General features: G+C 44.3%; 1 protein-coding gene across 5 annotated transcripts in view; it reads right to left on the bottom strand.

Annotated features, from left to right (window-relative positions):
• Positions 1–27,549, bottom strand: part of APBA2 (amyloid beta precursor protein binding family A member 2) — a 791,677-nt gene that overhangs the window by 141,322 nt on the left and 622,806 nt on the right. For all 5 annotated transcript variants that reach the window (XM_073586917.1, XM_073586914.1, XM_073586913.1 and 2 more), the window contains 2 exons: positions 5,225–5,404; positions 4,938–5,150 (listed from right to left, as the gene is read on the bottom strand). In XM_073586917.1, coding sequence (XP_073443018.1) covers positions 4,938–5,150; positions 5,225–5,404 — 393 coding nt within the window. The remainder of the gene's footprint in view (positions 1–4,937; positions 5,151–5,224; positions 5,405–27,549) is intronic.

The raw sequence follows: 27,549 nt of genomic DNA, 5'->3' as shown, positions 1-27,549 counted from the left end.
TCAGTGCACTCCATGTCAGATTCATCTTGGACTGGGGAATTCAGGATATGACTTGATAGCCCAGGAATTGTATGTGAAAAGAGCTCCATGGAGTAATCTGAAGTGTGTGCTGCAGCATCCTTCACTTTTGGTGTGGGTGAAGGACTCAACAAAAGATGTTGTTCCTGACCAGAGGCCTGCACTGACGACTCTGTGCTTGCAGTTTTTGTAACTTCAGAAGAGGAGGCAATAGAGCTGAAGGCTGTTTCGGCAATGTAAGCCAAAACCTGTTCCTGATGCTCTGGCTTTAAAAGCGGTTTACCTACTCCCAGAAAAGGGAACCTTAAAGACCTTCTTGTGCCAGATGATGATGCAGGCTCAACACCTCCCACCTTAGCTGCTATTGTGCTTTTGCCAGAACCAGCCGATGCACCACCACCATCAGTACCAGCTGGCCCCCCCACCCACGTCCGCAGCCTCTTCCACCAGACTTCCTCATGTTTGGGAAAATGTACCAAAAATACCAGCAGAGAAATGGTACTGTATGAGTAGCGTAAAGCTGTGTAAGGTGTATGTAAGAAGTGAAATCTCCATATATATTTTGTGAGTCACAGAAGCTCACCCAGTATGTATTTCACCGTAATCCAACCAGCAGATATACGGTACTGTATCAGAGGTGTACAGCTGTATACATTGTTGGTGAAACTGTCAATCTCCGTATATGTATTTACGGAATGTCACACACACACGCTGACTCTGTGTAGATGTGACCGTAATAAGAACACCAGTTATCCGATACTGTTTGAGAATCGGACAGCTCAATACGGTGTATAGAGAAATGGAAATATCCGTATATGTATTTATAGAGTGTCACACACACACGTTGACTCTGTGTAGATGTGACAGTAATAAGAACACCAGATATCCGATACTGTTTGACAATTGGACTGCTCAATACAGTGTATAAAGAAATGGAAATGTCCATATATGCATTTATGGAGTGTCACACACACACGCTGACTCTGTGTAGATGTGACAGTAATAAGAACACCAGATATCTGATACTGTTTGACAATCGGACTGCTCAATACGGTGTATAAAAAAATGGAAATGTCAGAATATGTATTTATGGAGTGTCACACACACACGCTGACTCTGTGTAGATGTGAGCGTTATAAAAACACCAGATATCCGATACTGTTTGATAATTGGACACCTCTATACGGTGTATGTATGGAAAAATGGTAATCTCCATGTATTTTTTTACGGAGTCACATACATATAGTATGTATTTGTCTGTGATACCAGCCGGTACACGGTAGTGTGTGAGGACCGTACACCTCTATACGGTGTGTGAAAAAATTTACGCTCAGTATCTACTGTGCAGCAAAAAAGGAATAAAAGGATTTTTGCTTTTAAAAAAGCAGTCGGCACAGCAGTGTGCAAACAGCAATGCAGCTATCAGGGAGCGTTAAAAGGCAGCCTAATAACCAACAGAGCTGCTGCACACAAATATATCCTCTCCTGTCACTGCACACTATACAGTTGTGTTTTACAGTGACATTCGCTATCAGCACAAGCAATTTTTTTGACTTTTTCCCTGCCTAAACACTCTCCCTATTGAGAACGATCAGCAGCAACCTCTCCTTATGCTAAGATTGGCAGAAGTAAGAAGGCGGTCGGCGGTCACGGCCTTTTATAGGCACTGTGATGCCACACAAAGCCAGCCAATCACTTGCATGCCCTTCTCTAACATGGTGGCATGGTGGGGGCCGCTGCCGACGTAATCGCGTTGCCCACAGTGTGCATCCTTCATGATTGGCTGAAAATAGGCGCTGTAAGGATTGTGGGAAACGTGACTTTGGCGCTCAAGTCGGGGACCTCATGGCCGACCTCACGCTATGGTCGGGTTTCAAATCGGCGAAACCCGAAGTTAGCAAAAGTCGGCGGATTCTGAATTTGGCCGACCCGTTTCGCTCAACTCTAGTCAGCAGTTCCTGCATGAAGGAGGCATTGATGCTATGGACTGGCCTGCCCATTCCCCAGTCCTGATTCCAATACAGCACATCTGGGACATCATATCTCAATCCATCCATCAATGCCACATTGCACCACAGACTTGTAATGACCGGTACGCCAGTCGTTGCTCGAGATGGGAATACAGCACTGCTATAAGCAACCCAGAACATAATATGAAAATGAACCAACTTTTCTTTATATCTGTTGCAAAGAATGACAGAATTTTCCCTCTAAACACAATATGGGCCACAATAGCCACAACCCACACAAAACACGTTATGCAGCCTGAGAGACCCCAAGTGCCAGCTTAACAAACAGTAATCAGACTACCTCTGGACTATACCACTCCCTCCCTTATCCGTAACGGGCCTATACGGGGTTCTACCTTGCCTGTGACACGTGGTCCTCTCAGGAAAACAATCTTACACCCGCCTCCCGCCTAAATTACAATAGGCCATGGGTATCCTGTTTTTCCCCATATATATATATATATATATATATATATATCCGATAAATAGCTTAAACCATCACAGTATAAACACAATATATACTGTACACAGTGCACTGTCTTTGTTGAGCGCTCAGAGTGTACGCCTTCACAGAATATACTTCAACAGTAAATAACTGAATTTGCTATACAGACGTCCAGCACCAGATTAACAGCTTTCTGAGCTACCAAATCTTCTGATGCAGATTCAGATAAAGTTCACAATCAATTCCAGTAATATTCCACAGCCAGAATCTTGATGCACAGGAATCCACACAGTCTCTATCAGCTCATATGCAATTCTAAGTAACAAGAGTGTCCTTGAATAGGCTGCGATTTCTTTTTAGCTATCCCAAGCTAACTGCAAAGTCAGTGACCGGTCACACTTCTCAGTTTACTCACAGGAACCGCTTTCCTGGAATCATACGGTCCAAACAGGAATACTTCAAGCTCTGGATTTCTCTCTGCCTCTCCACCATGCTGCTTCTCTTTATCAGTCTGGGAAAATCTCTGAGACTTCATTTCCTGTTTCTAGAGCTTTCTTGTCTGTTACTCAAAGGTGACCTCCGGTGGCTGAATAAAATTACTGCATCATCATTGTTTTGAATAGAAAACCCCAGAATTAAATTACTGCATCATCATTGTTTATGATAGAAAACACCAACATACTACAGACTGTCCAGGAGGTGACTGATGCTGGGAGGAGATCCCTCAGGAGAACATCCACCATCTAATCATGATCATTCCCAAGAGTTATAGGGAAGTCATACAAGCACATGGAGGTCATACACACTACTGAGCATCATTTCCTTGTCTTGAACCATTCCCACTGAAGTTGATTTTCCACTTTGATTTTGAGTATAATTCTAAATCCCAGATCTCCATGGGATATTAGTTTCGATTTAAATTGTTAATTTTCATGTTTTATTGTTCTCAACACATTCCACTATATAATGAATAAAGATGTCACGAAGTGACTGGCCCTGCGTGGAGCGACCCGACGATCGGTCGGTCACAAAACCAACAAAGACAAACAAGGAGACACCGGGGACACAATTACAACGGTGGGTCTTGCAATAGGGAATGGGGAAATGGACACGTCCCTCACTCTCCTAAGGAAGTGCCCTGAACTCTCCTGATGTTCCCTATACCGGTTCTTTCAACCTGTTGCCGACCAGGATACCTCAGTCCCTCACTTGCCCTGCACCTATCCCTTACTAGTGAACTGGCAAGTGCGGACACTGGTCCCACCGCTGTACTAATAAAATACCAAGGAAAATAACAGGGAAAAACAAACAGCACTTAGCTTCTTCTGCTGTCATGCACCGGACAGCAGAGTAAGGCACCTGAATACCATTTTCAGCTGTATGGCCACTGCACCAGATAAGCTTCTAACACCACTACTCTAGATAACTTATCTCTTTAGAATGGTTGGTTTCCAAAGGACCCGTATTACCAACAGTGAGCTGCAGCACCAGGTGGCCTTATAAAGGGAAGTGGGAGTGGCACCCACCTGCAAAGATAATTAATCACAATGCAGTAACACCAGCGGCCACCAGGGGGGAAAAACCCACCAGCAGACTAACTAAAGTTGTAGTAACACCAGCGGCCACCGGGGGCAAAAACTGACATTAACCCCCAATGGCCAGAAAGGAAAAAAGTTTATATATGAGAAGCCCACACTGACACAAATCCAAAAATGGATCGTGACAAAAGATTTGCAACTGGAATATTTCATTCAGTGATATCTAGGATGTGGTATTTTAATCTTCCCATTATTTTTTTAAGCAGTATATGCACATTAAATCTAGACTGTGCTTGACCTGTTATATTTGTATTTTTATTACTATGTAATATTAACTTTATACTAGAAGTGTAATAACTGTTGTGACTACAGATGGTAATAAAATGTAATAATAGCCAACTAATGTTGTCAATGTAATAACAGATTTACAACAAGCACATTAAACATTTCATGTTTGTACTGACTGACTGAAAGAGAAGAACAATTAAAGGGTTGTTGGGTCAAAACTGATAAGTCTGCAGTCACTCTGTGTGCCTGCAGACTGCGGGTATTCACCGGTTTCTGAACCGGGACCGGAGTGTATGTATGTGTTACATAATCCCAGTCAATGAGCGTGGACTCACTCCATAATCTTGTTGGCCACACCCACTGGCTGGCCGCATTGCTCGAAGGGGCATGGCCTTGCTCTATACAAGTGTATGTAGAGAGGCCACGGCCACTAAATGCTTTTGCCCAGGAGTATGTATAACACACACATACCATCCGGTCCCAAGTCTGAAACCAGTGAATGCCCACAGTGCCTGTGTTTGGGGGATTCATAAGTCTACAGTCAGAGTGGCTGCAGACTTATCGATTTGGACTGAACAACCTATTTAAAGATTAAAAAAACACATAATATATGTAGAACAGACTGTAGAAAGGACATACCTTTATTATACCCTGACATGTTGCTAAGGGAAGGCCAACCAGGCTTGTTCCATTTATAGACATGATTTGATCGCCAATGCTAAGTTTTCCAGAACGGGCAGCCGGCCCCCCATTCATCATATTTGCTAGTATCACAGTAGGAAGTATTGAGCCCCATCCAGATTCCACGATAACCACTCCTAATATCTCGCCCTTGAGCTTTTCCACCTGAAGCTGTGAACAAGCAAATGAAAATTCACACAAAATTCCATAAAAGTCCCACTTAATACCAATACCTTATAACTCACCTCCTTGCAGTTTTCAGAGTTTGAAAAGTGTATGAGGTCATCATTATACATCTCTTGAGTATTAATTATGTCACTATATTCTTTTTGACTGAGATCTTCTGGGTTGATTCCATTGGCTCGTAGAAATTCCTGGTAAGCAACACTGAAAGCTTGGCCAATTGACTGTGCAATGAGTTGGGCCTGTGAAGGAGAGAAGAAATAGTTTTGTCTAGAAGTGTTTTACCACCCGCTGATGTCATATACAGTATTTTTTTTTTTTTTTATAGTAGTCTTATTAAAAGGATTGTATAGGAACACATATGTGGCTGCTTTCTTTCAAAAACAGTTCCACACCTATGCAAGGCTTGTATATGTGGCAGAAGTGAGGCTGATTACCAGATAAAAATGATCAAGACTTTTGAATGCTGCAACCAATTAAACATAGTACTTTGACAATAATGGTGAAATAAAGCAATATGATATTTACTATTTTTTGCCACTATTTTTATGCAATAACTTTTATTTACAACACTGAATAGCGCTTTGTGATTTTGGTAATCTAAATACAGTGGGGAAAATAAGTATTTGATACAGTGCCGATTTTGCAAGTTTTTCTACCTACAAAGAATGCAGAGGTCTGTAATTTTTATTGTGGGTACACTACAACTGAGGTTTTCTGACGGTGATAATGGGGATCTCACCGAGGTTACCGCAGTTCAACCCGGCTGGGAATGCAGAATCAGTGACAGGAGGTAACCTCAATGACGTACCCACCGGTCACTGATGCTGCGCTCCCAGAAGCTCATTCCTCAGTGGTTCTCAGCCTGGACGGTCGCATCTTAGCACTGTCCAGTTTAATACCTGTTTATCCCCCAGACATGGTTTACGGCATGGGACGGAATGACAGACAGGTATGGTATATTGTTGTATCTTTATTTTAGTTTTATTACAGGAGAACAAGGGTTTCGGTGGAATAGGTATTTGGTGAGTATAACTGTGTTTGTTATTTTTAAATAAAAAAGTAAAAGCATGTTTATTTCAAATAAAGGACTTTATTCTGGCTGTGTCTTTATTTACCATGTAACTATAGGATTAGTAATGGATAGGTGTCTTATACACGCTTCTCCATTACTAAGCCATGGGCTTGATGTCACCGGACAATACAAAGGTGACATCAACCCCACAAATTTGAACCCCACTTCCACTGCTACAGGGCAAGTGGGATGAACCAGGCAAAGCACCAGAATTGGCACATCTAATAGATGTGCCTTTTCTGGCAGCTATTCTGATTTAGCAAGGCTGGTTGTCAAAAATGGGGGGAATCAAAGCTGTTTTTTAAATTATTTAAAAATTAAAAAATATGGTGTGGGGACCCATCTATTTTTCATAACCAGCCTTGCTGAAGCTGACAGCTGAGGGTTACACCCCCCCAGCTGTGAGTTTTACTGGTTGGTTATTAAAAATACAGGGGAACCCATGCCGTTTTTTCTTTTTAATTATTTATTTACAGTGCAGGAGTGGCTGATGAATACTCTCATCAGCCGCTCCTGCTCTCGCTGTTATTAGCGGCAGCAGGTGTCGGATGATGGGAGCAGGAATACCATCAGCTGACACCAGTGACCGGAGGTAAACTGTATAGCTCCGATCACAGCTGAGCGCTCATGCTGTCTTTTGACAGTGTGGGAACCATGACTCTCTGAGCGGCGGGGATGATTTCACAGCCGATCAGAAGCGGTGTTTGCCGCACTCTCATACATATGACAGTGTGGCAAACACTGGATCTGAATGGGGTCCGGGTCCAGGTACTGTTCTGGTACCCGAACCCGAACTTTTTGTAACTGTTCGGCCGAACCCGCTGGACCCGAATATCCAGGTGTCCGCCCATCTCTAATCCTATTAACATAGAATTGGGTTTGGGTATTTTTTAAAGCAAGAATACTGTTGCTTGCTTTACTGTTTTTTACCTATTATTACTGTGCAAAGCAAACTTGGCAGTACATTAATCTAGTTGAGGTGATTGTTGTTTATTTCTAGACTAATCTACTTCTAATTCAAAGCTCATTCAACCTTGTAGCATGATGCGTAAAACCAGAAATATTTTTATACTTATCTGCCTATCATCTCATATATACTCTGCTATCTATCAAATGCTACCTGGGTTGAAGTAAAGGTGCATTCACAACACTGCATTTTATGGTCCATGTTAAGAACGAAAAGGCCTAGCCTGACCATGGGTCTCCTGACTAGAGTTGAGCGAATTTGCTTGGGTCCCTGCTTATTCGGAAAGCTATAGCGCTTACCGAAAAGCCCCAGAGGGAACCCAGCTTCCTGGATCGCGCCGGCTGATCAGCTGTTCGGCTCCGCAGCTGCATGTGTTACGGCTGTTTGACAGGCACGACACATGCATGTGTCGTGCCTGTCATACAGCCGTGACACATCCAGCTGCGGAGCCGAACAGCTGATCAGCTGGTGCAATCCAGGAAGTTGAGTTCTCTCTACAGCTTATTCCGCAAGCGCTATAGCTTGACGAATAAGCAGGGACCTGGGCAAATTTGCTCAACTCTACTCCTGAAGTAAACTAACAGCCTCACAGGATTACACATCGTTCCAAATTACTTTATCATTCAAATGCCATTTTTCTTTGATTTTCCTAAATGGACGACGCAAATGATTTCGTATAATGTTCGAATCATCAACCATAAGAGAATAAATCAGATTTTATCAGACAAACCTCCCATTGATAACAGTATTTTTTTTTAAAGCTAAAGACAACAAAACTACACAGTTCCAAATTATCATGCACAACAATTTCCAAAAATGTTATAGATTGTAAAAATCTGAAAATGGTCATCTGTTAAATCTGAAGCATTAAGAGTTCATATTTCCTGAAATCAAATTTTTTTAAATCAAAAACACCTCAAAAAGTTAGAGGTTAACGTAGGAACCCTTCTTTGATAGTACCGTCCTAATTCTTGCATCTATTGAACTTGTGAATTTTTGGACAGTTTCTGTTTGAATTTCTTTACAGGATGTCATAATTGCCTCCCAGAACTGCTGTTTTGATGGGATCTACCTCCTAATCAAAGATATTTTGCTTGAAGATACTCCAAAGGTTCTCAATATGGTTGAGGTCAGGGGAGGATGGTGGTCACACCATGAGCTTCTCTCCTTTTATGCCCATAGCAGCCAATGACTCAGAGATATTCTTTGCAGCATGAGATGGTGCATTGTCATGCATGAAGATGATTTTTGCTAATGATGGCACAGTTCTTATTTTTGTACCATGGAAGAAAATGGTCCAACAGAAACACTATGTACTTTACTGAGAACATTTTTACACCTTAAGGAACCCTGTAGGGGCCTAGCAGCTCTCTCCCCAGATTCTGGTCCAAAACATGATTTTGCCACCTGCTTGCTGATGTTGCAGACTTGCTGAGAGACGCTGGCCATCCACCAACCATCCACTACTCCATCCATGCGGACCATCCAGGTTTGTATGGCATCAGTAAACAAGAACATATTAAAATTAGTGTTCATGTATTTCTGGGTCCACTGCAACAGTTTCTGCTTGTGAGCACTGTTTAGGGGTGGCCGAATAGTAAATTTATGCACAACTGCAGGCCTCTGGAGGATCCTACACTTTAAGGTTCGAGAGACTCCAGAGGCAACAGTAGCTTCAAATACATGATTTCTGCTTTGTAATGGTATTTTAGCAGCTCCGCTTTTAATCCAAAAAATTTACCAGAAACCTTCCTCATAATGCCTTTATCTGCACAAAGCCATCTGTTGACTGTAAAAGCCAAAAGCTGCTAGCACAGGTCAGGAAACAAGCAGTTGGGTTATACGATCATTACGTGAACTGTAACATTGTCATTTGAATGCCCCGTGAGAAAGTAGCTTCACTCCATCTGATACTTAGCATGGCTACATGGAAATACTGCTTTTACTTTGTTAATCAAAACATTTGCCAACTATCTAATATATTTTTGTGATTACATTTCTCACCTGCACCAAGATCTCTGCAAAAGATTGTCCATTTATTATTATTATTATTTATTGTTATAGCGCCATTTATTCCATGGCGCTTTACAGGTAAGGAGGGGTATACATAAAAACAAGTACAATAATCTTAAACAATACAAATCATAACTGGTACAGGAGGAGAGAGGATCCTGCCCGCGAGGGCTCACAATCTACAAGGGATGGGTGATAATACAGTAGGCGAGGGTAGAGCTGGTCGTGCAGTGGTTTGGTCGATCGGTGGTTACTGCAGGTTGTAGGTGTTATGGTCGGCGGAACGCACCTAATAAAAATAATACAAGGTGCGTTCGCCGCCCGGGGTCCACCGTGCGGTAGATGACAAGACCGCTGCTGGACAATGGCAGATACTCCAATGAGTGAAGTAGTGCGCTCGGGTTAACGTCACCCGAGCAGCTAAGGCCGGCTCTGATCACGCACAGAAAACCTTTTAACAAATAAATACTGAAACGCTTGCCTTGTGAAACGCACAAGGTAACCAGCGGGGCATCGCAACCGCGAACGCCAGAGGACTGCTAAGCGCAGCGCGGCAGAACTGCTAAGCGCAGGCGCGGCGGTAACTCACGCCGCTAGACGACGGTGCCGACAGGCGGACACCGACGGGCGCTAGTGCTAGGTGCGGTAGCACAGTGGCAAATAGCTAGCCACTACCTGGAGCTGACTATACTCACTCGGTCACCACTCGTAATATCAGAGGGTAGGGGTTTCATAATAAGTCATCCACCAGAACATGCATCCATCACCATTCACACATAGCATAGTAGGTCTACACTAGCGCATGGCCGAGCCGCCATGCGGGCTTTTTATAGCCATGCGCTTCCGGGACCTTCCAGTAACCTGGGAAGAACCAATCAGATCCGACCCAGGACCTGGACATGTGACCCCTGCTCTCCACTGAGAGGACAAGTTGCGGGCATGCCCAGTAGCACGGCACGAGGACTTAGCCTCTGGAGCGGTTCTCTGCAGAGCAGGTTGCGCTACCATTGCTGCACCAGAGGGAGAAGCTGGGGAATAGCGGGGGGACAGGTGGATTATTCGGGCAGCAGAGCTTAGAATAGATTGGAGGGGTGCGAGAGTGTTTGAGGGGAGGCCACAGAGCAGGAGGTTGCAGTAGTCAAGACGAGAGATGATGAGGGCATGGACTAGGGTTTTTGCAGATTCTTGGGTGAGGAATGAACGGATTCGTGAAATATTTTTGAGTTGAAGTCGGCAGGAAGTGGAAAGGGCTTGGATATGTGGTTTGAAGGAGAGATTAGTGTCAAGGATTACTCCGAGGCAGCGAGCTTGTGGGACTGGGGAGAGTGGGCAGTCATTTACTGTAATTGATAGGTTCGTAGGGGGGTCACGTGAGATGGGGGAAAGATGATGAATTCTGTTTTGTCCATGTTGAGTTTCAGAAATCTAGCGGAGAAGAAGGATGAAATAGTGGACCATTGGTCCATTTATATGTGTGTGCGTCAGTGTCATAGACTGTGTATATGTCAGTGTTTGTGTATGTATACACTGATTACCATGAGTCAAACCTACTTCAAAACAGAAGGTCTTGTTGGTTTTCACAGTATGTACAAAAAGTTGTCTAGGGAAGGGAAATCAGCAAACTGATGCCCAAAGCTCATTGATGTGCTTGTGTGTGGACCAAACGCAATTCTACAGAAAGCAACACAAATTGATGAAAAAGTTAATAATGGCTATAACTGAATCAGAACATACAGTGAATTTTAACTAGTCCATTGGTAAAAGTGAAAAATGGACTCATGAATATCCTGGCCTAGACTGGTCTGAAATGAATCACATTTTTCTACATCATGTGAACAGCTGGATATTATGTGTTCAGCATCTTACATAGGAAAGCGATAGTATGAGGATGCACTTTGAGAAGAAAGAAAATTGGAGTGATTCTCTGGGCAATATTCGGCTGGATACCTTGTGTCCTCACATTCATATGTTTGCTACTTGAAAGCATACTGCCTACCTTAAGATTGTTGAAGACCAAGTGCTTGCTTTTCATGACATCTGTATTTTTAGGAGTAGCTGCCTTTTTCAGCATGACAAGGCACACTGGAACACTGCAAAAATTCTTCAGCAATGGTTTTAGCCACACAACAAAATTCAAGATGTTGAACCTTAAAAAAAAATCTCAATCTAATTGAGAATCTGTAGGGTGTGCTGTAAAAACAGGTCTGATCTATAGAGGCGCACTTCACAATTTACGGGACCAAAAAGAAGTGCTAACATCATGGTTCCAGATGACACCTTCTGAGATCTTGTGGACTCTAAAACTCAATTGGTAAAAAGTGTTTTGGCAGCGAGAGGGGATCTACACAAAATCAGATAAATAATTTTAATGTTATGGATGATAGGTGTAAATGTGTCAGTGTGAAGATGTGTGTGTGTGTGAATGTGTGCATACAGTATGTGTATGGATTTTTGGGGTATTTTATATAATATATTGATCAAAATGATTGCATTTTCTAGTTCAATGTAGACTGGTAATGTAGGAGTGTATATTTGTGCTACTTAAAGGGAATATATCAGCAGGCTTTTGCTACGTGACCTAGACACAGCATGCTGTTGGAGTCAAAACACAGATGTCAGCTCTTATCCAGCTCAGTGGTTTTGTTTGCTTGCACCAGTGGTTTTGTTTGCTTGCTATTTTAGCACCAGGAGCTTATCTAGCCCCCCCCCCCCCCCGTGATGACTAGCTCATTGTTTATAACATTGTATATACAGAGTCTGGTGTGGGTGGGATTGGCTTTCTCAGCTCTGCTTCATTGCTAAGTATAAAAGCTCTGATTGTATGAGAACTACTGCACCCAGTAATCTAAGTGGTACATTGTTGGATTCAGCTTCTCTCTGCCTACATCAGGCTGTTCAAAGATGAGGTAGCAAAAACCTGCTGACAGATTCCCTTTAAATCTGTGAGAGGAAAAAAAGAACTTTATACGTCAACTACTGCAGTGGCATCCAAAAGTGAAAGAAGAGAGGAGCACAGTTTACCAGTGGAAAAGACCACCATGATGGAAGAGCTCATCAGACTCCCAGACATTGTTATTGTCACAATGCAAATTATAGCATAGTGCAAAAGAAAGGCTGTGCCACAGGGCCTGGAGGGCAAAGTAATATCAGATCTGAATAATGTTACCTGAGCCCAAGAAACCTTAGCTATGCAGAGCCTGCTATTTTGGGGAGCAGTGAACAGTTTTCATAGCATCCAGTTAACCACATCGGCAGTACTTCATATTGTTCCCATTTCATGATACTTGCAAATGTTCATGATTTTTTTCATAGAATCATAGAATCGTAGAGTTGGAAGGGACCTCCTGGGCCATCTGGTCCACCCCCCTGCTCAAAGCAGGATTCGCTAAATCATCCCAGACAGATGTCTGTCCAGCCTCTGTTTGCAGACTTCTATTGAAGGAGAACTCACCACCTCTCATGGCAGCCTGTTCCACTCATTGATCACGCTAACTGTCATAAAGTTTTTTCTAATATCTAATCTGTGTCTCCTCCCATTCAGCTTCATCTCATTGCTTCTAGTCTTTTCTTGTGCAAATGAGAATAAAGATGATCCTTCTACAATGTGACAGCCCTTTAGATATTTGTAGACAGCTATTAAGTCTCCTCTCAGTCTTCTCTTTTGCAAGCTAAACATTCCCAAATCCTGCAACCTTTCCTCATAAGACAGGGTTTGCAGACCGGTCATTATTCTGGTCGCTCTTTTCTGAACTTGTTCCAGTTTGTTGATGTCTTTTTTAAAATGTGGCGCCCAAAACTGGACACAGTATTCCAGATGAGGTCTGACCAAAGAGGAGTAGAGGGCAATAATGACTTCACGTGATCTAGACTGTATGCTTCTGTTAATACATTCTAGAATTGCATTTGTCTTTTTTGCTGCTGTATCACACTGTTGACTCATATTCAGTCTGTGATCTATTAGTATACCCAAGTCTTTTTCACATGTGCTGTTGCTTAACCCTATTCCTCCCATTCTGTATATGTTTTTTCATTTTTATTGCCCAGATGTAGTACTTTGCATTTTTCCCTGTTAAAAACCATTCTGTTAGTTGCTGCCCACTGCTTCAGTTTATTTATATCTTTTTGAATCCTCTCTCTCTCTTCTCTAGTATTAGCTATCCCTCCTAGCTTTGTGTCATCAGCAAATTTAATCAGTTTACCCTCAATTCCGTCATCTAAATCGTTGATAAAGATGTTGAACAATACAGGGCCCAGGACAGAGCCCTGTGGTACCCCACTTGAGACATTCTTCCAACTGGATGTGCAGCCATTTATGACCACTCTTTGGGTCCGATCACTAGGATATTTATAAATCCACCTAACAGTTGCCTTGTCCATTCCACACTTAGTCATTTTTTCAATAAGGATTGTGTGAGATACTTTGTCAAATGCTTTGCTGAAGTCAAGATATACTATATCTACAGCATTTCCCTGATCCACCCAGTCAGTGATTCTGTCATAGAAGGAAATTAAGTTAGTCTGACATGACTTAGTTACAAACCAATGCTGACTCTGTTAATTACATCATTCTTGTCCAGGTACTGACATACATGTTGTTTAATAATTTGCTCAAAGATCTTTCCTGGTATAGAAGTCAGACTCACCGGCCTACAGTTGTCATCTGTATAGCATCAGTTTTTATACCTCAGCAGTTTAAATTTAATGGACCAAATACAGTTTCCTATGTTAACCCCTTAGTTCTGCAGTCCTTTTTCACTTTCGCCCCCCTTTTTCACAAAACCATAACTTTTTTATTTTTCCATCAATATGGCCATGTGAGGGCTTGTTTTTTGTGGGACAAGTTGTACTTTTGAACAACACCATTGGTTTACTATATTGTGTACTCAAAAATGGAGAAAAATATTTTCAAGTGCGGTGAAATTGAAAAAAAAGTGCAATTTCACAACTGTTTTTTGGATTTTTTTTACCATATTCATTAAATGCTAAAACTGACCTGCCATTATGATTCTCCAGGTCATTACAAGTTTGTTAATACCAAACATGTATGGGTTGTTTTTTACCTAAGTGGTGAAAAAAATCCAAAGTTTGTTAAAAAACAAAATTGCGTCATTTTCCAATACCCATAGCTAGAGTTGAGCGAAACAGGTCGGTCAATTTAATAAGTCGCCGACTTTCACTGAAGTCGGGTTTCATGAAACGAAACCCGACCATAGCGTGAGGTCGGCCACGAGGTCGGCGACCAGCACCCTTTTTCAGCCAATGATGGAGGACGCACCCTGTGGGCAACGCGATGACATGGGCATCGGTCACCACCATCTTTGAAAAGGGCATGCAAGTGATTGGCTTGCTTTGTGTGGCATCACAGGGGCTATAAAAGGGCATGCACGCCGACCGCCATCTTACTTCTGCCGATATTAGCATTAGAGAGAGGTTGCAGCTTCTGATTCTGAATAAGGGAGAGCATTAGGCAGGGAAGAAGAACAAAAAAACTGCTTCTGCTGTTAGCGATTTCCACTGTACAACACAACAGTTTGTGTGCAGTGACAGGGGAGGCTATATTTTTTGTGCATCAGCTCTGTTGGTTATTAGGCTGCCTTATAAGGCTCCCTGATAGCTGCATTGCTGTTTGCACACTGCTGTGCAAACTGCTTTTTTAAAAGCAAAAATACTTTTCTTCCTCTTTTCTGCACAGTTACCAAACGTGCATTTTTCCACACTTTTGTGTGCAGCAGTCCTGCTTATTAGGCTGCCTGCTGCCATACTTGGACTGAGAGCATATTTGCCAGCCTCCTAAAATCTCTAGGGAGCTTCCAATTCTCCCCAATACTATATACACACCTTGTGCATGGTCATAAACCTGCCTATTTCAGCCTGTTCAATTGAGGTGTAATCTATAGTGGGCCTGAGATATTAGTTCAGCCTCCTAAAATCTCTAGGGAGCTTCCAATTCTCCCCAATACTATATGCACACCTTGTGCCTGGTCATACACCTGCCTATTTCAGCCTGTTCAATTGAGGTGTAATCTATAGTGGGCCTGAGATAATAGTTCATGAAGAGGAGGATGAATGAACTCATGGAGATCAACATCCGACACTGCGGAGACACCATCACGTGTTTCTCAACGCAGTGATTCTAGAGCACTGCCCCCATCCCTTATGGGAAATATGTAAAACATGCAAAACAGAAGCCGCGGAGACACCATCACGTGTTTCTCAACGCAAGCAATGACCAGCCAGGTCTTTGCCCGGGAAGGAACAACCACGGGAAGGGCAGTCTCCAATGAAGGAAACCACCTATGCCAAAACATGGTATCCATCCACATACAGCTGTTTCGGGGTATTGCCCCTCATCAGTGTGGAGTAGGAAACTGGCTGGTAGGAGCAATGCCTAGTAAAAAGACTATGAAGAGGAGGATGAATGAACTCATGGAGATCAACATCCGACACTGCGGAGACACCATCACGTGTTTCTCAACGCAGTGATTCTAGAGCACTGCCCCCATCCCTTATGGGAAATATGTAAAACATGCAAAACAGAAGCCGCGGAGACACCATCACGTGTTTCTCAACGCAAGCAATGACCAGCCAGGTCTTTGCCCGGGAAGGAACAACCACGGGAAGGGCAGTCTCCAATGAAGGAAACCACCTATGCCAAAACATGGTATCCATCCACATACAGCTGTTTCGGGGTATTGCCCCTCATCAGTGTGGAGTAGGAAACTGGCTGGTAGGAGCAATGCCTAGTAAAAAGACTATGAAGAGGAGGATGAATGAACTCATGGAGATCAACATCCGACACTGCGGAGACACCATCACGTGTTTCTCAACGCAGTGATTCTAGAGCACTGCCCCCATCCCTTATGGGAAATATGTAAAACATGCAAAACAGAAGCCGCGGAGACACCATCACGTGTTTCTCAACGCAAGCAATGACCAGCCAGGTCTTTGCCCGGGAAGGAACAACCACGGGAAGGGCAGTCTCCAATGAAGGAAACCACCTATGCCAAAACATGGTATCCATCCACATACAGCTGTTTCGGGGTATTGCCCCTCATCAGTGTGGAGTAGGAAACTGGCTGGTAGGAGCAATGCCTAGTAAAAAGACTATGAAGAGGAGGATGAATGAACTCATGGAGATCAACATCCGACACTGCGGAGACACCATCACGTGTTTCTCAACGCAGTGATTCTAGAGCACTGCCCCCATCCCTTATGGGAAATATGTAAAACATGCAAAACAGAAGCCGCGGAGACACCATCACGTGTTTCTCAACGCAAGCAATGACCAGCCAGGTCTTTGCCCGGGAAGGAACAACCACGGGAAGGGCAGTCTCCAATGAAGGAAACCACCTATGCCAAAACATGGTATCCATCCACATACAGCTGTTTCGGGGTATTGCCCCTCATCAGTGTGGAGTAGGAAACTGGCTGGTAGGAGCAATGCCTAGTAAAAAGACTATGAAGAGGAGGATGAATGAACTCATGGAGATCAACATCCGACACTGCGGAGACACCATCACGTGTTTCTCAACGCAGTGATTCTAGAGCACTGCCCCCATCCCTTATGGGAAATATGTAAAACATGCAAAACAGAAGCCGCGGAGACACCATCACGTGATTCTCAACGCAAGCAATGACCAGCCAGGTCTTTGCCCGGGAAGGAACAACCACGGGAAGGGCAGTCTCCAATGAAGGAAACCACCTATGCCAAAACATGGTATCCATCCACATACAGCTGTTTCGGGGTATTGCCCCTCATCAGTGTGGAGTAGGAAACTGGCTGGTAGGAGCAATGCCTAGTAAAAAGACTATGAAGAGGAGGATGAATGAACTCATGGAGATCAACATCCGACACTGCGGAGACACCATCACGTGTTTCTCAACGCAGTGATTCTAGAGCACTGCCCCCATCCCTTATGGGAAATATGTAAAACATGCAAAACAGAAGCCGCGGAGACACCATCACGTGTTTCTCAACGCAAGCAATGACCAGCCAGGTCTTTGCCCGGGAAGGAACAACCACGGGAAGGGCAGTCTCCAATGAAGGAAACCACCTATGCCAAAACATGGTATCCATCCACATACAGCTGTTTCGGGGTATTGCCCCTCATCAGTGTGGAGTAGGAAACTGGCTGGTAGGAGCAATGCCTAGTAAAAAGACTATGAAGAGGAGGATGAATGAACTCATGGAGATCAACATCCGACACTGCGGAGACACCATCACGTGTTTCTCAACGCAGTGATTCTAGAGCACTGCCCCCATCCCTTATGGGAAATATGTAAAACATGCAAAACAGAAGCCGCGGAGACACCATCACGTGTTTCTCAACGCAAGCAATGACCAGCCAGGTCTTTGCCCGGGAAGGAACAACCACGGGAAGGGCAGTCTCAGAAGGGCGGCTTCTGTTTTGCATGTTTTACATATTTCCCATAAGGGATGGGGGCAGTGCTCTAGAATCACTGCGTTGAGAAACACGTGATGGTGTCTCCGCAGTGTCGGATGTTGATCTCCATGAGTTCATTCATCCTCCTCTTCATAGTCTTTTTACTAGGCATTGCTCCTACCAGCCAGTTTCCTACTCCACACTGATGAGGGGCAATACCCCGAAACAGCTGTATGTGGATGGATACCATGTTTTGGCATAGGTGGTTTCCTTCATTGGAGACTGCCCTTCCCGTGGTTGTTCCTTCCCGGGCAAAGACCTGGCTGGTCATTGCTTGCGTTGAGAAACACGTGATGGTGTCTCCGCGGCTTCTGTTTTGCATGTTTTACATATTTCCCATAAGGGATGGGGGCAGTGCTCTAGAATCACTGCGTTGAGAAACACGTGATGGTGTCTCCGCAGTGTCGGATGTTGATCTCCATGAGTTCATTCATCCTCCTCTTCATAGTCTTTTTACTAGGCATTGCTCCTACCAGCCAGTTTCCTACTCCACACTGATGAGGGGCAATACCCCGAAACAGCTGTATGTGGATGGATACCATGTTTTGGCATAGGTGGTTTCCTTCATTGGAGACTGCCCTTCCCGTGGTTGTTCCTTCCCGGGCAAAGACCTGGCTGGTCATTGCTTGCGTTGAGAAACACGTGATGGTGTCTCCGCGGCTTCTGTTTTGCATGTTTTACATATTTCCCATAAGGGATGGGGGCAGTGCTCTAGAATCACTGCGTTGAGAAACACGTGATGGTGTCTCCGCAGTGTCGGATGTTGATCTCCATGAGTTCATTCATCCTCCTCTTCATAGTCTTTTTACTAGGCATTGCTCCTACCAGCCAGTTTCCTACTCCACACTGATGAGGGGCAATACCCCGAAACAGCTGTATGTGGATGGATACCATGTTTTGGCATAGGTGGTTTCCTTCATTGGAGACTGCCCTTCCCGTGGTTGTTCCTTCCCGGGCAAAGACCTGGCTGGTCATTGCTTGCGTTGAGAAACACGTGATGGTGTCTCCGCGGCTTCTGTTTTGCATGTTTTACATATTTCCCATAAGGGATGGGGGCAGTGCTCTAGAATCACTGCGTTGAGAAACACGTGATGGTGTCTCCGCAGTGTCGGATGTTGATCTCCATGAGTTCATTCATCCTCCTCTTCATAGTCTTTTTACTAGGCATTGCTCCTACCAGCCAGTTTCCTACTCCACACTGATGAGGGGCAATACCCCGAAACAGCTGTATGTGGATGGATACCATGTTTTGGCATAGGTGGTTTCCTTCATTGGAGACTGCCCTTCCCGTGGTTGTTCCTTCCCGGGCAAAGACCTGGCTGGTCATTGCTTGCGTTGAGAAACACGTGATGGTGTCTCCGCGGCTTCTGTTTTGCATGTTTTACATATTTCCCATAAGGGATGGGGGCAGTGCTCTAGAATCACTGCGTTGAGAAACACGTGATGGTGTCTCCGCAGTGTCGGATGTTGATCTCCATGAGTTCATTCATCCTCCTCTTCATAGTCTTTTTACTAGGCATTGCTCCTACCAGCCAGTTTCCTACTCCACACTGATGAGGGGCAATACCCCGAAACAGCTGTATGTGGATGGATACCATGTTTTGGCATAGGTGGTTTCCTTCATTGGAGACTGCCCTTCCCGTGGTTGTTCCTTCCCGGGCAAAGACCTGGCTGGTCATTGCTTGCGTTGAGAAACACGTGATGGTGTCTCCGCGGCTTCTGTTTTGCATGTTTTACATATTTCCCATAAGGGATGGGGGCAGTGCTCTAGAATCACTGCGTTGAGAAACACGTGATGGTGTCTCCGCAGTGTCGGATGTTGATCTCCATGAGTTCATTCATCCTCCTCTTCATAGTCTTTTTACTAGGCATTGCTCCTACCAGCCAGTTTCCTACTCCACACTGATGAGGGGCAATACCCCGAAACAGCTGTATGTGGATGGATACCATGTTTTGGCATAGGTGGTTTCCTTCATTGGAGACTGCCCTTCCCGTGGTTGTTCCTTCCCGGGCAAAGACCTGGCTGGTCATTGCTTGCGTTGAGAAACACGTGATGGTGTCTCCGCGGCTTCTGTTTTGCATGTTTTACATATTTCCCATAAGGGATGGGGGCAGTGCTCTAGAATCACTGCGTTGAGAAACACGTGATGGTGTCTCCGCAGTGTCGGATGTTGATCTCCATGAGTTCATTCATCCTCCTCTTCATAGTCTTTTTACTAGGCATTGCTCCTACCAGCCAGTTTCCTACTCCACACTGATGAGGGGCAATACCCCGAAACAGCTGTATGTGGATGGATACCATGTTTTGGCATAGGTGGTTTCCTTCATTGGAGACTGCCCTTCCCGTGGTTGTTCCTTCCCGGGCAAAGACCTGGCTGGTCATTGCTTGCGTTGAGAAACACGTGATGGTGTCTCCGCGGCTTCTGTTTTGCATGTTTTACATATTTCCCATAAGGGATGGGGGCAGTGCTCTAGAATCACTGCGTTGAGAAACACGTGATGGTGTCTCCGCAGTGTCGGATGTTGATCTCCATGAGTTCATTCATCCTCCTCTTCATAGTCTTTTTACTAGGCATTGCTCCTACCAGCCAGTTTCCTACTCCACACTGATGAGTGGCAATACCCCGAAACAGCTGTATGTGGATGGATACCATGTTTTGGCATAGGTGGTTTCCTTCATTGGAGACCGCCCTTCCCGTGGTTGTTCCTTCCCGGGCAAAGACCTGGCTGGTCATTGCTTGCGTTGAGAAACACGTGATGGTGTCTCCGCGGCTTCTGTTTTGCATGTTTTACATATTTCCCATAAGGGATGGGGGCAGTGCTCTAGAATCACTGCGTTGAGAAACACGTGATGGTGTCTCCGCAGTGTCGGATGTTGATCTCCATGAGTTCATTCATCCTCCTCTTCATAGTCTTTTTACTAGGCATTGCTCCTACCAGCCAGTTTCCTACTCCACACTGATGAGGGGCAATACCCCGAAACAGCTGTATGTGGATGGATACCATGTTTTGGCATAGGTGGTTTCCTTCATTGGAGACTGCCCTTCCCGTGGTTGTTCCTTCCCGGGCAAAGACCTGGCTGGTCATTGCTTGCGTTGAGAAACACGTGATGGTGTCTCCGCGGCTTCTGTTTTGCATGAGATAATAGTTCAGCCTCCTAAAATCTCTAGGGAGCTTCCAATTCTCCCCAATACTATATACACACCTTGTGCATGGTCATACACCTGCCTATTTCAGCCTGTTCAATTGAGGTGTAATCTATAGTGGGCCTGAGATAATAGTTCAGCCTCCTAAAATCTCTAGGGAGCTTCCAATTCTCCCCAATACTATATACACACCTTGTGCATGGTCATACACCTGCCTATTTCAGCCTGTTCAATTAAGGTGTAATCTATAGTGGGCCTGAGATAATAGTTCAGCCTCCTAAAATCTCTAGGGAGATTCAAATTCTCCACAATACTATATACACCTTGTACCTCATTTTACAGTACTATATAGCTGGTGGTATTTTGGGTACATTTTTCCAAAAATGAGGAAGTATGGTTGAAGAGGCCATGGAAGTGGGCGGGAGGTTTCCAGCTGATACTGAAGGTGGTGGGGGTGGTGGTGCATCTGCTGGTAGTGGCAAAAGCACAATAGCACCTAACGCAGGAGGTGTTGAGCCTGCGTCATCGTCTGGCTCCACAAGGCCTCGAAGGCTCCCTTTTCTGGGAGTAGGTAAACTGATTTTAAAGCTGGAGCTTCAGGAACATGTTTTGGCTTACATTGCTGACACAGCCTCCAGCTCTATCACCTCCTCTTCTGAAGTTTCAAAAAAATTAAAGCACTGAGTCATCAGTGGAGGCTCCTGGTCAGGAACAACACCTTTCCTTGTGTCCTTCACCCCTACCAAAAGTGAAGGATGCGGCAGGCCACACTACAGATTACTCCATGGAGCTCTTTTCACATACCATGCCTGGGTTATCAAGTCAAATCGTGAATTCCCCAGTCCAAGATAAATCGGACATGGAGTGCACTGATGCACAGCCACTGCTAGATTTTTCTGCTGGTACATTCACTAAGAGCACTACATTGTCCTTGCAGTGTACTGAGCCAGAATATGACCCTGACTCAGGTGCCCCTTCCCGCATACTATACCACCTTACACGGTGACACAGAGGAAGGTGCACATGAAATTGAAGAGGAGGTGATGGATGACCCAGTTGTTGACCCAGATTGGCATCCATTGGGGGAAGAGAGTGCCGCTGCCAAAAGCTCAGAAGAGGAGGAGAAGGATCCGCAGCCGGCATCGACATCGCAACAGCTGTTATCTGGCAGGCCCGTAGCAGTCCAAAAACGGTTTACAAAAACCCAAAGAGTTGCAGGACAGCTTGGCCAGACGGGCAAATAAGCATAGCGTGCAAGGCCTCAAAATGTCTTCCATAGTAGGAAGAGTGCAGTGTGGCACTTTTTTGAACAAAATCCTAATGATCAGGCAAAGGTTATCTGTAAGAAGAGCGCAAAGACCTTTAGCCGAGGGAAAAATCTGAGAAATTTGAATACCAGTTGCATGCGTAAACATTTAACCACCATGCACTTGCAAGCGTGGACGGACTACCGAACCTCAGGTACCACATGTGCACCTGCTCTGAATGAAGGTGGTCAGCAATGCTACATCGCTTCCCCCACTGTAAGCCCACCAGTTAGCACACCACCAGCAGCAAATGGGCATTGTAGCACTGTCTGCTACTCAGCAGAGGAGCCCACCCGTGAACCTAGCTATGCCACCTGTTCATGAAAGAACCAGTTTTTGCCTGCATTTAGCCCAGTTAATACTTTGGGCCTAGTAACTGTGTGTGCTGCTCAGCAGAGGAGCCCACCCGTGAACCAAGCTGTACCGCCTGTTTATGTATGAACCATTTTTTAACTCCATTTAGCCCAGTCAATACTTTGGGCCTAGTACCTGTGTCTACTGCTCAGCAGAGGAGCCCACCCGTGAACCAAGCTGTGCCGCCTGTTTATGTATGAACCATTTTTTAACTCCATTTAGCCCAGTCAATACTTTGGGCCTAGACATACTGATAGGGAATTTAGATTGTGAGCCCCATCGGGGACAGTGATGATGATATGTGCAAACTGTAAAGCGCTGCGGAATATGTTAGCGCTATATAAAAAAAATAAAAAAATAAAGAAGTACCTGTGTCTACTGCTCAGCAGAGGAGCCCACCCTTGAACCTAGCTATGCCGCCTGTTTATGTAAGCACTGTCTGCTACTCAGCAGAGTTGCCCACCCGTGAACCAAGCTATGCAGCCTGTTTATGTAAGAACTGCGTACTACTCAGCAGAGGAGCCCAGCTGTTAAGCAAGCTACAGCACCTGTGGTTTGGACAATTAATTTTTTCACATTCTTTCTGGAATGGCGGTTAGGCCTAATTCCGGAATTCCGGTTGACCTGCACTTACTGGGAAATCCTCATTCACGGAGAAGAATTGGAATCCCAGATCACCATCACTAGCGGAGTTCAGCGGGTTATCCGAACCTGTAAGCGACACACGCTGGTCCTTTCAGTATAGCACGCATGCAGCCCCGGACATGGAAGGGCATGACAGATCTGTTATTGCTCGATCTCGCATGCCAGAGTCTCGCATGTGCCTCTAGTAAGCTGTTGCAAAAAAAAGGGGGAGACAAAAAAGCGCAATAGGGTCTTATCCACGTTACAAGAGACAGTATATCATGAAATATGCTCACCTGGTTAGGATGAGATAAGAGCGTGTAGGTAGCGGCTGCTGCAGATCCACAGGTCTTCAGCGACCAAAGAAATCATGAATCCAGGTGGTATTTCCTGATGAAGGGGGCATGAGACCCCTGAAACGCGTAGAATAAAACCACTGCAATCATACAGCACTCTCCTGGAATTTGTCTAAAGAGGCAGCGCGGAATATAGCTACAAACTCCCTTTGGATTCATGACCTCTAGTAAGCTGGACACGGACCGCGGGGCAAGCCGGAGTCTTGTTCGTTAACGGAATTAAGCTGACAATTCGCTAGCACAACTAAAAACGGCCATGCACCACCACCCACAGAATCGACAAAGCTTGCAATCTGTCCATCTTTTCCGTAGCTGGCATGATTGAGGTTGCATGTCATGAAGGGGTTCAAGAATTGCAATGAATCCTTAAAAAGCAGATGCATTACGGTAATGCGTTTTTTTGCGTAGCCATAGACTTTAATGAGCAGGTCACATCCAACAAATGGAAAAAACGTGCGTGTGCTGATTTTCCATGTGCAAATTTGGTCCGGGAAAAAATGCTTATTTGTACTGCCCCATTAAATAACATTGGTGGGAGTGCTGTCCATGTACTCTCTGATTTGCAATTGCTCAACAAAGGAAACTGTATTTGGTCTTGTAAATTTGTAATTACTGCTGCTGTATAAAAACAGATTGTGTCATGTGAACATGGCCTAACAGTCATAACAGCTAACAGAGCCAAGTGTCCCCATGACATTCAGCATCCCGTCAGAAACTAAAACAAAGGTACGGTACCAAATCAGCCACAGTAAGCAAAACACCCAAGAGGCATCTTTTCGGTTACCTCTTTTAACAAAGTTAATAACATTTCCTTCTACTGGTATTAAAAGGTTTGTACAGGATTTATAGCTTTGCTCTGAACTCAACCATTGAATTTTGTGCAAAAAGGTTTCCTAAAGAGAGAAAATTAATTTGTTCTAGTAATTCCAATATCAATATTTTTTCTCTCTTTCAAGTTCAGAAAAAATGTACACAAGCTTCATGGAGACTTCTGTAGCCTAGAAAGTCACAGCAACTGCAGGATTCTGCAAATAATGTGGCAGAGCCTTATTATTCTTATTGATGCACTGTGTACCTTCTATGGCAAACCCGATACGTCCCCCGGGGTATGGAGATTATCTCCACACAACACATTTTGTGACTGTAGGCATTGGGAAAATATCCATCATGAAAAAACAAAACTAATTGGTGAATTGCAGAGGCCAGAGAGAGTGTGTCATAATGAAATCAGTTTATTGAGAATAATCTTTGAGCACAAGGAGACCTCACAATTATAGCTGACTCAAACATTTTGCATCTGAAGGCGGTATATGATCAGAATTAGGGCACAATGTTCCATCTTGGTGTAGAAAGACAGAGACAATACTTAATCCATAAATTTTCATCAATAAATAATGGAAAATAAGTCATTGCAATTTGTATTTGTTATGATTAATTTTATTATTGAACAACCACAGTGCTGTCAGTCAACCCAAAAAGTTATTAAATCTACAACTCAAATATATAGGAAAGTAAAAGTTAGGTTTTGTCTTACTTAGAATATCTATGTGCCCAGAATTATTGGGAAACTAAATGAAAAACATAAGTTTTCCCATCTCAATTGTTCATTTGAATCTGTTAAAGTGAGAATAATAACCAAACAAATCAACATGTACAAATGTACATTTCGGACCTTTCAAAATATATCAGTGACGAATAAAGCCACCATTCTTTTCAATAACAGACACTAGAGATGAGCGACTTTGCCTCCGGGAGGGTCGAGTCGGGTTTCGGACCACCCGACTTTACCAAAAGTCGAGTCAAACGAAATCGGCTGACTATCGGCAAAAGTCAGAGTTCCGACCGAAACCCGACCCCAATGCAAGTTAATGGGGAATAAAAGTTGTCAGTGAGTGGAGGACAGTAAACACACCTACAGTGCCCATGGCAACGACATCAATTCTTATTACTTAAGCTTGTCAACCTTAATTTACTTTATAATAATAGTAACGCATTGAGAACTGGGGGTTATTTGGCCAAAGTTGTGGGGGGGGGATACAGCCCAGTTAGGGAGGTGAAAAAACTGGCATATGTTGAGGTGTAGGCTGGACGTTCAGCAGCTGAAAATGGAGGAATTGAAGAAGTCGGAAGAAGAGGAGGACAAAGCGAGCCATTTTGATGGCTTTCTATGTGTCATCAGGGGAAGGTGGGACAAAATCCTTTGAAACCCAAGCATGGTTCATTTTAATGAAGGTGAGATCACCTAAATTTTGGGTCAACAGCCGGGTCCTTCTTTCTGTCAGGATTGATCCAGCAGTACTGAAGACTCCTTCTGATAGCACACTAGCAGCATGGCAAGCGAGCTCCTGTAAGGCATATTGTGCCAATTGAGGCCAGGTGTCCAGTTTACAGGCCCAGTAGTCAAAGGGGAATGAACTGAGAGAGAACATCGATAGGGGAGGAGAGGTAATTTTTAACCATAGTTGACATCTGCTGTCTCCTGTCTGTTGCAATCGATTCAGTATTACCAGTCGTGTCAATTTTTGTAAAAAATCCGCGTTCATCATTTTCTAACTGGTCTCCTGTATATGCAGTTGAAATTACGCAGTTTTGGGGCCTGGTTCTCCACATGGGGATCCTGACGAAGCTAGAACTTCGGCAATATTGAAGTGTTGATATTCAATATCAAGTGAAGTGTTGATATTTTATATAACACTCCAGTGTAGCGAATGGTCATGGCCTGGTGCCCTTTGAGGCCATCCACAAATTCCTGCATTATACCGATAATGCACAGTGTCCCGCACGAGATGACCCCAACTTTTACCGTCTGTTCAAAGTTCAGCCGGTCATCGAGCACTTCAACAAAAAGTTTGCTGAAGTGTACGTGCCCCAAAGGGACATCGGCGTGGATGAGTCCTTGGTTCATTTTAAGGGTCTTGTATTGTCAGCGTCCAGGAACTTACTTGCCTGTTCCTAACACAGGCTGCCAGCTGGTAATAATAACAAGTAATTATATGGGTATAAATGGATACTTTGTGACATAGCTGACCATGCTCACCTTGAAAAAGACACTTAGAAGCGTCGATACGCGTGGGTTTCTCTCATGGACTCTTAACATCACCACTGACCGCACCGCTGCTATTCAGATAACGGGACGACTGACTGGTTCCCCTAATCACTATTATACAGGGTGACGTATTCAGCTTCTGTAGCCCAGCATGCAGGATGCATTTGGCATCATTGTGTATTCACTATTAATACCTTTCTTTTGGCATTCAGCCGTTTGGCTTATGGTAATAATCAGGGTTTAACTTTTGCACTGCATGCTCCATATATGGGGGCTACACTGGTTTATAATCTAAGATTGTTGGTTATATGCTAGCAGCATTTATTCAGAGTTATTTTTCTCTGTGCACTTTCAGCATTTGTGGTCTACTGATATATTAAAATCTATTATGTTATATTCTCTCATCTTTTGGAGAGTCCATTTATGATCTTTTGGATGTTTTAAATGTTTTTAAATGTGTGCTGTTTTTTGGCTTGTCATTAATAAAATTTGCTCATAGTTTGTACCTATTGATACTGTGTGGTGATCCTATTTTTTTTGCATGATTCTTTTCCTCTTTTTGGCTTCCATCAGTACCTGCCCAGCAAGAGGGCCAGGTACGGAATCAAACTCTACAAACTGTGGGAGAGTACCTCAGGGTACACCCACAGGTTTAGAGTTTACGAAGGGAAGGACACCAGGATTGAACCCCCTGAGTGTCCTCCTGTCCTGTGAGTGAGTGGGAAAATTGTGTAGGATTTGGTGCACCCACTGCTGGATAAAGGTTATCACCATTACACCGATAAATTTTAAAACGGCATCCTATTCTTCAAATCCCCCTCTGCGCGAGATACCGCAGCCAGTGGTATTCTCCGCAAAAATCAAAGAGGCATCCCAAAAACGCTACTTGGGCAGATGCTCAGAAAAGGTGAGGGCAGAGATCAATGTAGCGACCACCTACTGGTGGTCAAGTACAAGGACAAGAGGGATGTCCTTCTCTTGACCACCATACACGGTGATGGCAGCGCCCACAGCACTGTACGGGGTACCTATACACAGTTCAGCAAACCGACCTG

Source organism: Dendrobates tinctorius, unplaced genomic scaffold (assembly GCF_039654945.1).
Source record: "Dendrobates tinctorius isolate UK_male_01 unplaced genomic scaffold, ASM3965494v1 ptg000097l, whole genome shotgun sequence".
In the NCBI taxonomy this organism is placed as follows: Eukaryota; Metazoa; Chordata; class Amphibia; order Anura; family Dendrobatidae; genus Dendrobates; species Dendrobates tinctorius.
This window is presented reverse-complemented; position numbering and strand designations above follow the sequence as displayed.